Source organism: Echeneis naucrates, chromosome 18 (assembly GCF_900963305.1).
Source record: "Echeneis naucrates chromosome 18, fEcheNa1.1, whole genome shotgun sequence".
Taxonomy (NCBI): domain Eukaryota; kingdom Metazoa; phylum Chordata; class Actinopteri; order Carangiformes; family Echeneidae; genus Echeneis; species Echeneis naucrates.
The window spans coordinates 9,287,380-9,299,719 of NC_042528.1; the positions used below are offsets into that span (position 1 = coordinate 9,287,380).

The 12,340-nt window shown below is 40.7% G+C and overlaps 1 protein-coding gene across 3 annotated transcripts; it reads left to right on the forward strand.

The window, feature by feature from the left end:
- The first annotated feature begins 3,035 nt into the window (after positions 1-3,035).
- Positions 3,036-12,093, forward strand: paip2b (poly(A) binding protein interacting protein 2B). Of its 3 annotated transcripts, none has more exons than XM_029526869.1 (4): positions 3,036-3,253; positions 10,499-10,665; positions 11,166-11,348; positions 11,457-12,093. In XM_029526869.1, the coding sequence occupies exons 2-4, from the start codon at positions 10,510-10,512 to the stop codon at positions 11,511-11,513; spliced, it is 396 nt and encodes a 131-aa protein (XP_029382729.1). In that variant the 5' UTR covers positions 3,036-3,253; positions 10,499-10,509; the 3' UTR covers positions 11,514-12,093. The 3 variants fall into 3 exon arrangements, with proteins under 3 accessions (XP_029382729.1, XP_029382728.1, XP_029382727.1); XM_029526868.1 differs by lacking the exon at positions 3,036-3,253 and adding an exon at positions 4,896-5,053; XM_029526867.1 differs by lacking the exon at positions 3,036-3,253 and having other exon boundaries at positions 10,477-10,665.
- The last annotated feature ends 247 nt before the right edge of the window (positions 12,094-12,340 follow it).

Consider the following 12,340-nt stretch of genomic DNA (forward strand, 5'->3'; position numbering starts at 1 on the left):
AATGTTGTTAATGATATTAGCCATTGTGTTTGGCACAACAGATGTGTTTGCCAAGGCATGTCAGAGCAATAGTTCAGTTTGTATTTCAACAAAATACAAAAAAAAGGGAAAAAGAATTACTGAATACCTTTAATATTTGTGATTTTTATACAACATACAGATGTGACATCTGACCTTACCAAGACCAAAGTGGTCTCTTTCTCCATCAGAGGAGATGTAAATCAAAGCAATCTCAGCTCAATCTATTTTTCACATGATATCAGCTGGTCTTCAGCGACAGTTTGTTCATGTATCACTGATTCACCACAGTCCTTGTTAGAAGTGAACATATTGCTTATTGTAGAGTGAGTGTTAACAGCACCCCAGTGGTGAGTGTCAACGGGGCCGTGGACTATAAGCACTTGTGTCAAAGGAACAGTGGGTTTGAGCAGAAAATAATTAAGCCAATATCATACATTGTGGTACACATATGTGTGTTTGAGTGTCACTTCCTGTTCATACCCATGTGAGGGTGTCTCATATGTTCCAGTGTGTGCATAATAATGTGAATGTGTGTGTGTGTGTGTGTGTGAGTTGCATTGAACAAACTGTTGCAGCCTGGGGGTGGGGACAGGAAGGGCTGGGGTAGGAGATACACACTCACACACACAAATTAAATATGACTGCCCTCTGACATAAAGTCGGGGATATTGTGTAATAAAAAACTGGAAGAGCAAGGGAAAGAGGAAGGGAATGTATGATTTATGATTGAACAGCAAAGAGAGGGTGAAATTTATAGTTGCAGGGACCAATAAAGAGAGAGGGAGGGGTGAGGGATGGGATAATGCAACTGCAGCAGGGGAAAGGGATTGAAAGTGGAATACCTGCTTTAGTTTGTGACTAAAGAGTGACTTATTATATTACAGTGCACTCCCAGGACTACATATGTGGGTGTGGGCTTTCTGCTAGATGTGTGCAGTATGAGTTGTCTTAACTCAAAGTTTTATCAACCAGACAAAAACTGCATCCGTCATCTTAGAACCAAGTAGAAACCCAGTTCAAGAAAAATATTGGCTTCATGTTGACTTCTGCTTTGATACGGATTGTGTGAGAGAGCAGGTCAGTGTGGGTACAGCAGCAGAAGCACACACACATACATACATACATACGTACATATGCTGACACTCAGGAACATCTGGAGTTTTTGATTTAATGCCCCCATCCCCCTCCTTTTTTATGTGAAGTAACTGCCTATCATTGTGTCAAATGCTTCTTATGTTTCCATAATATTTCTATGTTTTCTTGTGAAGTACTTTAGCAATGTTTGCCCAAGACAGATTTTACCTCAGGGACAATAAAGCTCACTTTATGTGTTCTGTACTTCGACTTCTCAGTACATATGGACATCCATGCATCTGACCTGCAGCTGGGACAAAGCAGATATCCTGTTGCAGGCTGTAAATCTCTAACTGAGAGGATTTATGGTGATGTGGAGCATCACCGTTTTCTGTTAACTACATGAACGCCAAGCAGTTTCGTAAAACTAAATATACACAATAAGGAGTGTAGTCAGTGAAGTTAAGCAGTCAAGTAGGCTTATTTTGATGACTCTAATTTGTCCACCCTTCAAGCAGATAATATAGGGGTGGGATCAGACTGCAGGGTTCTAGCCTGGGGGCATTGTTCAGGCAATGCCAAAATACCACACTGTGCTCTACGGTCGCCCTCTGCTGTATTTCCAGCATACTACATCTTCTTATTTACTGCTGACCTTTTTAGAAGAGGACAGTAGATACCTTGGTCAGTGCAAGAGAAAACTACATCATTTATGTTTTTTTTTTTAATGAACATTAGCCCAGATAAAAGCAACAAAATCAGGCAACTCTGTAAATAGCTATTGCAATACAACCATAAAAAAGCAGTGTTTCAGTGGCAAAAGGTTAAATAACTACACTGCTTTACTGCTATTTTGCTTACATTTTCTCAGAAACTGCAACACCACAGCTTTCTACCAATCTATGGTAAATAAAACAAATAAACAGCGTTTCAAATCCAGATGAGCTGGCATCACTAAAAACACAGAGGTCCGCCAAAAGAGAAAGGCAGGCGAGGAAGATTTTTTTTTTTTTTTTTTTTTTAGCTTTGTCCATAAATAGATAAAATAATCACTGAGGCTATTAAAAAGTTCTGGTGCAAATGAGGTTGCTGCTCTGACTGATCAGGGTGATCATTTTGTAGGCTGTGGCACACTTCAATTTCCTAGAGTTTGATCAGTTCTGGTTTCTCTTTATAATACAAGACCTGCCTTCGGAACAACATGTGGTGCATTTCTGACATTATCCCAACGTAGAATAACTTTTCCCTGCATGCTGAAAAGACAAATCCATTTGCAATATCATTGGTGCATTATATGCTCAAATTCAGTGCCACAACACAAAGTTCAAGCGTCCAATCATAGCTCCACCATTGCACTACATCAACAAAAATGTCTTTCAAGTGTCATCATTTCAGTGTTTTGAATTGTACTTTTTTCTGCAGAAAAACTTACCACACGCAGAATCTCTGTTCTTTTGACTACAGTAGTACATTTGGGATGCAAATACTACATTTTAGTATAATAGCTGTCTTTCAGGAAACCGGATGTGACCTTTACATATAATGGCGCCAAACTGATTGGGTGCTCCCCGCCCCTGTAAAGTCTGAGTACGCCACTGCTCACTCCCATCTTACACACTGAGTATTATGTTGCTCTTGCTTGCTCCTTATTCCAAACAGCCTTAAGACAGAGAAAACCTGAGCTTCTTGTGTGTGTGAAGCTTAGACAGAGTAAATACGGACATACTGTCGGATATTAACTGCCCACACTGTTGGCAAAAAAGGGGCAGCGAGAAAACAGCTTATATTTTGTTTACTTACGTGAATGGAGAGATGGGGCGGGGTCTATGATCCTCTAAACCAATAGCATCGCTCGGAAGTGTTGACTGACGCACTCTTTAACCAATCACTGAAGAGTCCAGCTGGACAACGCGACCGAGACTCAAGGTTTTTTTTTAGTCTCAGCGTACGTACAGCTAATTAGTGGAGTATTCCGTTTTTAGCCAATAATGTAAGAAAACCAACAAATGAAACAAGTGTTTACTAATCGCCCTGAATATTATTAGAACCTTTTTCTTTATTTTGCGGCTTTCTGTTGACAGCCAAGACCGGAAAAGCCCCGCTTCCCCCCCGACAGCTGGTTTGCAGATCCCCCGCTATTTGCGCTTGAAGTTGAGCGGTGAGTCTGTTGTTGGTGAAGTAAATAGGGGAATGACTATTTGTGCTTGAAGTGAGTGGTCAAACCCTCCAGAAATCTGACAACTTGTGTTATTTGCCGTTTAACTGACTATTTTAACAGCGTGTACACATCCATCGTCGCCTGACGTTTGTTACCGAGTTTATCACTAAAACACCTAGCTATGAATGTAAATAGACAAACGACAAAGTGTCACGAAAATCACGATACGATTGTGAAACAACTTGAGTCTTCTCACTATCTTAGTTACTAGTGGTAGTATTGTGACTCACAGTGGCCAAACCTCTTTAAACATGCGGGCTTCGAGGCTGGATTTATGTATTTGCTTACATGCCTAATGTTGATTTGAGGTTTGTATATGCTCAGATTTGAACAGCAGACTTTATCACTTAAAAGACGTTTGCAGTCATTTACTTCTAATCTTAAGTCGATTATAGTGTGACTTGTGTGATTGTTTGTAGTAATTCGACAGAAATGCTTTTGTTCTTGAAGCCACGCAGGCATTTGTGTTTTGTAACAGAGTAAGCTGTGTGGTGTTGGCGGAGCAGGAGGATGTTTGTTCTCAGGCTGCATTCACTTGCCCATTTCAAGCTGGGGTTTTAATCGCTATCCTGACGTGGAACACACTGTGATGCTTCTTTCCCGGATCTTAGCATGTTAATGTTTTTCATGCTATCGGGTAAAATTAGATTGAACTTTTTTATTTAGTTAAAATGAAGTCAGACTCTTAATGAAAACAATTAAGCTCTTTGCTTGGTTTCTGTTACATTATGAAATTACCCGGCTGAGCTTTCTTTTGTTTAATGTGAAGCTAAACATTGTAAGTGTGGAGCACACGCGTAATACGTTTTGTTGGATAGAAGCCAATTACAACAAATTGATACAGGCAAACCTCAGGCTCATGTCTTGTTTGCTGTCTGGCAACCAAGATTCCACTTTCAAATCACCCAATTAGCTTAATTAACAACATTAGCTACTACAACTTATAACCAGATAAAACAAAACAAAAAACGGTACCCATGTCTGTGATGCTTAAAGTTTGATTGTAATCACTTCTTTTGTGATGTTTGCTGTTGATTGTGTGTGTGTGTATGGAGGGATTGCATTTTATATATATATGTATGTGTGTGTGTGTGGTGTGTGTGTGTAAAAAACAAACAAACAAACAAAAAAAACATAAAAAGCTGAATATTTTTATTTTTCATCTGAATGGCTGGACCGTGGTGGTCCATGTTCAGCTCCATGTTGTGGTGTAGCTGCTTGCAGCCAGTTCCCCAGTATCACAATACATCATGATTTTAATATTTGTAGAATGGAGTCACTTCTCAGTGTTAAAAATTATTTGGTGGCATTTGAAACGTTAACTACGATCGAATGTGTGGTTTTATTGGTGTTTTCCTTCTTTTTCTTTATTGTTATCTATTTATACATTTACTTCTCCTTGTATGTACCCTGTTTCCTATTCTGTACAACATCTCGATCGGCTGCTGTCGTCTTAAAGGTGCTTTATATATAAAGCCTGGTCTGAGTTGAGTTGAGTTGTGTTAAAGATAGGTGTAATTCCCACATTCTGGAGAGCCTGCGAATGTAGCAACACACCACGTGACCATCTTCTAACGTTAGCAAGGTGGCTAACGGGATTTAGCTAAGCAGAGCTACGTTGCATCACAGCACAGAGAAATCCCCGCTGGAGAAACGACGAACACGCACTCTTCGCGGTGTAGTTGCAATAACTTTGTGTAACATTACACTTTGAACTGAACACCGAGATCACAATGCCAGGTGAGTTAAAGCGCGGGAGGCTGATTTCAAACGGGTTGTGTCTTTGTGTGTGTGTGAAGGTGTTGTAATCCCCGGACGGAGGCTTGTTTTGTTGACCTGCTTCAGGGATGCAGCCATGCTGTAGCAGCGTGCTAGCTCTTAGCAGAGTAGCGACTTTGTTTGGCCTAAAGCATCCAAAGGGGAGCGGAATTTGACCTCGCTGCGGGTTTTACACGTTGCATTAGCCCCTTGCATCTTCTTTTTCGGTGCGGTGTTTGTGTTTGAGCCGTTTTGATGCAAATGTACTCTTCTGTTTGGTGAAAATAACAGTTTTCAAGCAACCAATCCGCTACCCTTTGTTGTTGCTGGGATAGCTTTCACCTTAGGCCCACTCACTGACAGCTACGAGGGTCTGTCTATTTGCAGCCGCTCTGAACTAGCCACTTAGCATTACCTCGGCTAAGCACATCCAATTCTTCCCCCAAGTTTCCAGGTAGGCCCGGACACCTGGGTTAGTCTGTTAGCCGAGACGTTAGCAGGCGGTGAAGCCACGACGACGCTCCCATTACAGACACCCCACTAACTGTTGCATTACATAATCTGCTGTGTGGCCATTTATTCTGTGCATTCAAAACAAGCTCTTATACACACTTGCACAGACCTTTAGTTCGCTGAATTTGAAGTTTTTCCTTCCACAGAGGGACGTAAGCTATCTTGAGTTTCTCTCAAAATGTGTGTGTGTATATATATATTTATGTACTTAGAGATAGACATCAGATTGGCCCAATAATTTTGTATGTAGAATTTAATATTTGGAGCTTTTAACTCCTATTAATTCTATTAGTACCTAAGCTTATTTAATCTTTCCCCACTAATTTTATTACTTTATAAAGTAGTTTACCACAAAGACGATTGAGGTAATCGTTTTAGAGCAAATATACCCTCTGGTTTTGGCGAAAATAACAACTTGAGAAATGTCATTCAATTTTAAAGAGATTGCCACGAATCTTTTGTGTATCATTTTATGTTTGAAGAACTAAAATCAAAAAATATGTTGTGTGAGACAAGTGGAAAATTGATTTAACAGTTCTGAACTTTTAAAACATTTAACTGACTCTTATACTATAAATGGGGGAAAAAAGATATCATTCACTTGTCTAAAATGTTTCTGATGAGTTTAAGATACAGTTCATAGATTCAGAAAACAGTAAAAGAAATATCCGCCACAGTTTCTGAAAAGGAAATTATACAAGAACTAAATTTTGAATTGCATCATTAGATAATTGTAATGGGTTAAACAGATAAGTGTTAAGACTTAATTCTGATTGGATCAGATCAAGTTACATGCTGCTTGCAGACTAGAAGGATTGGCCAAACTAGGCTCCGCTAACTAAATAGTACTTGGTAGCCAACACATGGTTATGCAACATGAACATGTTAAGCGCTTCATGCAGTGCATAATTGCCAAGCCTCTTGTTGTTGTTTTTTTTGTTTTCCCTCTCTCTCTTTACACAGGTTTATGCTGTACACTGTTGTCTGAGTACAGGTGAAATTAATGTCACTGTTATGTGTACTTGTAGATTGGTAATGTATAGTTTACTCTATAAAATGCCAGAAAATAACAAAATCTGCCACCACCTCTGAAAGCAGAAGGTGACAGTTTTAGTTGTATATTAAGTTAAGCACACAAAAACTACTTAAAATGGCAAATCCTCACATCTGAAGACCTGAAACAAGGTATTTTTCCTTTCTAATCTGATAAATGACATTCCCTCCTTTCATGAAGTATAACACCATTGCATGGATGTTGTGCTGAAGGATTTATTGGGTAATGTTTACTACTATCTGCTTGAAGTAGTGTGTTAAACAATCTTGATTACTGAGGATGTGTCAGATAAGTGTCCAATAAACTTTGGCGGTGGATGTTTGGAGTCTGAAATGTTTCGCAACTCTTCATAGGCTGTGGTAAAAGTGAAAACTTTCCATTTCAGGCTTCTGATGCCTTGACCACTGGCTTTGCTCAGGCAGGGCAGAGGTAAATTAAATTCAGATGTATTCTCTGCCGAAATGCTCTCTCTGTACCCTCACCCTACATTATGTTTTTTGTTTGTTTTTTTTATCTGACTTCTTGTGTAGATCAGTGAAGTAAATAAATTTTTATTAACTGTTTTATCACTGTCACAGATACTGACACACATCTTGTTAGTCCACTAACCTACTTAGATTGTCACTGTTTGTTTGAGCTCCTGAAGGACAGCATGTCCGTTCTGTCTTTGTACAATGAACAGCGATCTGCTTAAGGTCAAACTCTGCCGACGTGTGTTGATTTTTATCACACTGACCAAATTCGAAAAAGCAGGAGTAGACATTAAAGTAATATTTTTGCCCTGAATATGGAAATCAGGTGATCACATGGGTAATTTTTCTGTCAGTTCTTGAGATGTAAATCAATCCTTGCAAGTGAAATATTTCGGCGATGTGTGTCTGCTTCAGGCTGACCCTAGAGCTGTTTTCTGGCTCGGTTGAGATCATCGTTTGCCCCCATCCCCCCTCGTATCCACCGGGAGGCTGCAGTTGAGTCATGACAAGTCTGTTGGAGCTGGCTGGCAGACTGAGGATTATGTCATTGTTGTGGCAATGTCTCACCATAGCAGTAGTACTCTGTGCTGCAAAAACTGGGAAAGACTTATTTTGTCTAATTCGCATTTATCTCATGAATAAATGTGAAACACCTCCATATGGAATTTATACATCTCACTTCACTACATCTAAACCCTTTCAACATATTTCTGTGAAACAAATTCCATTAAAATCCTTATCACTTAAATATTTAGCTCCGTGATCTATTATAATTTCCCCACAATGACTTCCCAGAATAAGACTTTCTTTTAGAGAGCTATCTTTCTGTATCAGCAGGATAGTGTGTGACCTTCCTTCAGCTGTGGCAGTTTGGACTGTTTGGACTGTTGTATCTTCACCTGCTCGACATGTGAACAGTGAGACTGCAGGTGTGGCTGGACAAAATCATTGCTGTTCTGGATCTGTACTTGCTCTTCAACATCAGACATCCTGTTTGGAATGTGTTGAATTGTGATTGGAATTTGTTGTGGTGTGGGGAACGTCCACAATCTGTGCACAGGCAGCGGGGCTGCATAATATTTTCAGCCAGGCGTGTGTGATGTGATCCTGTTCAGTCTTTTGCAGCAGAAAGGTTTTGTACAGATGGGGATCGTCTCACTGATGGAATTAAGAAAGTGTCTGGACTTTGGAAACACTTAGTAAGGATGTGGACTTTTTTTTCCCCCCTCCCTCTTCCGTCAGATCTCCAGGCCATTAAAAGATTTACGCTGCATATTTGTTTCAAATTGTGAGGTGGACTTGTTGGACAAAATGTAATTTGAATCAGAGTAATTTAAGAAGTCCTTTTGTTTCAGGGTGATTGCGGATGTACTTGCTGTACATTTTGTCTGGGATTCTTTAATGAAACAATTAGTGTGTTCATTTGCATGGAAGTAACTTCCATGTAATTGTGTTGCTTCGTCCATGTATGTGCTGTGTGCATTGTACATAGTATAAAAAGAACAACAGATTTAAAAAGATTACTTGGTGCCTCTGTAGCTGACTTTAAGATGACCTGATTTAAATTTTGGTTGGTAAAGTTCAAGGTTCCTGTAACTTCACAAAATGCATTTCTTGCCTTACTTAGGTTTATACTCTAGTTATTTAATGAGGCAATGCCCTTATTACATTCAAAAGGTCAGTGGTCACCTTCACAGTGACACCAATCAATAAAAGTTTCAGGCCCCAAATGAACACCATAGCTATGACAGACCAGGGGTGTTTGACCGAATTTCACATTGCATAATGTTTGAATAGTTGACACGAATCTGGTGGCCAGTGTGAAACAGCATATCTCTATCTATGGATATCTTCTCTTGCATTTCTAAAGTCTTACAGCCACCTGAAAGCTACAAAGCACGGGTGTTTTTGGTTGCAACGCCAGCAATTTACGAAGTCTAATTCTGTCTTGCCTTGCTTACATCATATTTAGCCAAACAACCATACAGAATACTGTGCTAGTGCTCACAACAGATAGTTTTTATGTGTCTGTTAAAAGATGCTCGGGGCAAAAACAGGAAAGTTCCTGTTCTCATTGTCTTCTCATTGATTTCAGTCAGCAGTAATTACAGCAATTAATCAATTTTACATTTTTTTGGCACTTTAGGGCTAAAACTAATAATTACTGACTAATAGTTGGATTCAGCTATTTATTTTCTGCATAATCAATTAAATCCTTTCAATGCAAATGTCAAAAATCCTCTACATTTTCTTTAAGACCACAGTGGGGGTTTGGTTTGTTTTGTGCCAATGTTTTAGTCTAAAAAGGCTGAATTCACACTGTAGAGATAAAAGAAAAATTAACATTATTTGGGATTGTTGCTTAAGAAATGTCTTCAACTTTAGAAAGCACATCTGTCTGTTGGATAAAGAGCTGTATCAGTTCACATTCATACATTCACCCCCAACCTCTCTGATAACAATTCATTTTTTTTGACCTGTAGTGGCTTGCTTGTAGATTGTTGCAAAATTACAATTAGGTGGCTTGTCATCCAACACAATAAATCAGCAAGTGATTGCAAAGTGTGTCCCACTGTGGACACACACAAATGTGTGTTGTAGATTCCCTGAGTTAAATAAATATGTATCTCCTTCTGTAGCACGATTAACTGTTTTTACTCTCATCTTCCAACATTTCAATTGTTTATTTCTCTGTTACGACTCCTGCCTTTGTTTGGATTTAAATAATATTTGACTCAAAGGTTTGGTACCCCTAGGAAGTTGTGACAATATTTTGTTATCATATTCAGCACCCTTGGATGTTCGCCTGCCTGCAAAAGCCACATATCTTCATGATGCCTGTATGTGGCTAATAATAAAACACTGGTCTTTGTCCCACAGCACTGCAATTCACCAGCCTCATCCTATTTACTGCAGTAAAATGACCCTATTAGGCTTCTGGACTCATTTAGGCTTGCAGTAAGAACATCTGTACAGTTTTAGCCACAAATTTGTCCACATAGTATTATCCAGTCCCATTATGTGTTGCAGTTTTCAGCCTATTTTTTTTTCCCCATCATGAGACATGGAAGCATGTTGGTTGGTTGTTTTGTCGCTCATGAGGACTGAGACTCTTCTACCAATGGGGGCAGTTTTCCAGATGGAGTTAAAATCTGATTGAGATGCTGTTTGGTTTGGATCCTGAGCATTAATAGTCCTGATTCATCCAAGATAATGTCACGTAGGAGTCTTGGCAGGAATTTCTGGCTTCAAGACCAGAAAAAATTGTGCTCTACTAAATTTTGTTTCAGCATGGTCTTGCATAATGACGTCTTGGGATTTTTACCATCATGTTTCAGTTGTCATGACCCATGAAACAACAACACATGCAATTGTCTTGTTTTGCAGAGCCGGCTGAAATGAGTGGTCCAGAGGTGGCCAAGACACCAGGTGGTGGTGCTCCGGGCAAAGAGGGAAAGGAGCCAGTGGCCAATGGGCATGCAGGAGAGGGCAGTGATGCCAACCCATTTGCTGAGTACATGTGGATGGAGAATGAGGAAGAGTATAACAGACAGGTCTGTACTCATGCTAACTAACTGGACTACTTAGTTGTAGTCCATCATTTCCCCAAGGGCTTGCTGTGTGCTTCTAATGCATCTGCTGCTGATGTCCTGCTCCAGGTGGAGCAGGACCAGAACACAATCTGATATCACGTCTAACGTGATATCAGATTGTGTTCTGGTTACATCAGAGTTTTAAAACTCAACCACGATGCCTTTTGAACCTTAAGATCCTTCACTCCACCTTCCACTTTACATTGTTGCCCTGACACCTGTTCTGGGGCTTCTTACCTTACCACTCTATTTCTTCTTCCTGTCACACGAAGTAAGAAAGCATCCTGGTTATTTTGACTCAGATCTTGACCACTTGTGTTACATGCTTAGTGGGTTATCAGTGTCCTCCCCTTCTTGGATCTCTGTATGTCAACCTTGTTTCTTGCTCAGCCCTGAGTGAAGTTTACGCTGCTCCTTGGTTTCATGTGCACCCGTCTTTTTTCCTGCACATTATGTCCCAGGTGGAAGAAGAGCTGCTGGAGCAGGAATTCCTAGAGCGTTGCTTCCAGGAGATGCTGGAGGAGGAGGACCAGGACTGGTTCATCCCTTCACGTGACCTCAACAACCAGGGGGTGGGGCAGCTGCAGCAGCAGCTCAACAGCCTGTCCGTCAGCGATCACCACAGCAACCTGGAGGAAGTGGCGGTTAGTGCCAGATGCATCTCAACAGATTGTTTCCAAAGCATTCTTATGAATGGTGAAGAATTCATGCTAGGGGAAGTGTGTAATCAATCATCATTTCTCTTTCTGCAGAGGAAGAGCATCTTGAATCCCGAAGCAAAGGAGTTTGTCCCGGGGAAGAAATACTAGGAGTCCCCCTCACCCCCATGGAGCCTCCACCTGCACCCAAACACCCAAGTCCTCACATGTTCTCAGAGACTCTGGCGGCCATGACCGCGCACACACTGATTGTTACACATACATGCGCACACACACACACACACACACACACAGACCTATACACACACTTGAAGTCAGTGGCGTGCTGGCAGGCCCAGTTGGGGGGTGGGGGGATTTCTTTTGCTTTCTTTCTCTTTTCTTTCTTTAATCTTTTTATTTCCTGTCTGTTTCTTGTAAACTGAGGGACATTGGGAACAGGGGTGGGGGAGGGGTGTAATACCAGCACAGCCCTACTTCGGGCGCAAGCTCATCATTGCATTTCAGATGATGCTGTTGATGTTCGCAGAGTACGCAGATCTCATTGAAGCCCCCCTTTGAATTGAGGCAGCTACCAAGGAGTGATGCCAGGCCAAACCTAAAATCCAAAACATCGAATAAACTGAAAAATAACTTCACATACTTGTTAGTGTGTTTGCTGTCAAATTTGAAGAAGAGAGAAAAAAAAAAAAAGACATCGCCTTACATGACGTTGAAGGTTTCTGGACAGTGAGGTCAGAGAGTGACTAACATTTAAGGGGACTCGATGGGCGTCTGCCACTGCTCTGTAGAGTCATCGCGCTCAATTGGACCTGGTAATGTTTGCTCCTATGATGTCATAATCTCCCTGTGGCGTCACAGCTCATAAGTGCATCTAGAGATGCGGGTTATTTGTATCCTCAGCGGCTTTGTTCCAAACCAAATACAGACACTACTCTCCCTGTACACATGTGTGATCAGGACATTGACGGGTGTGATCG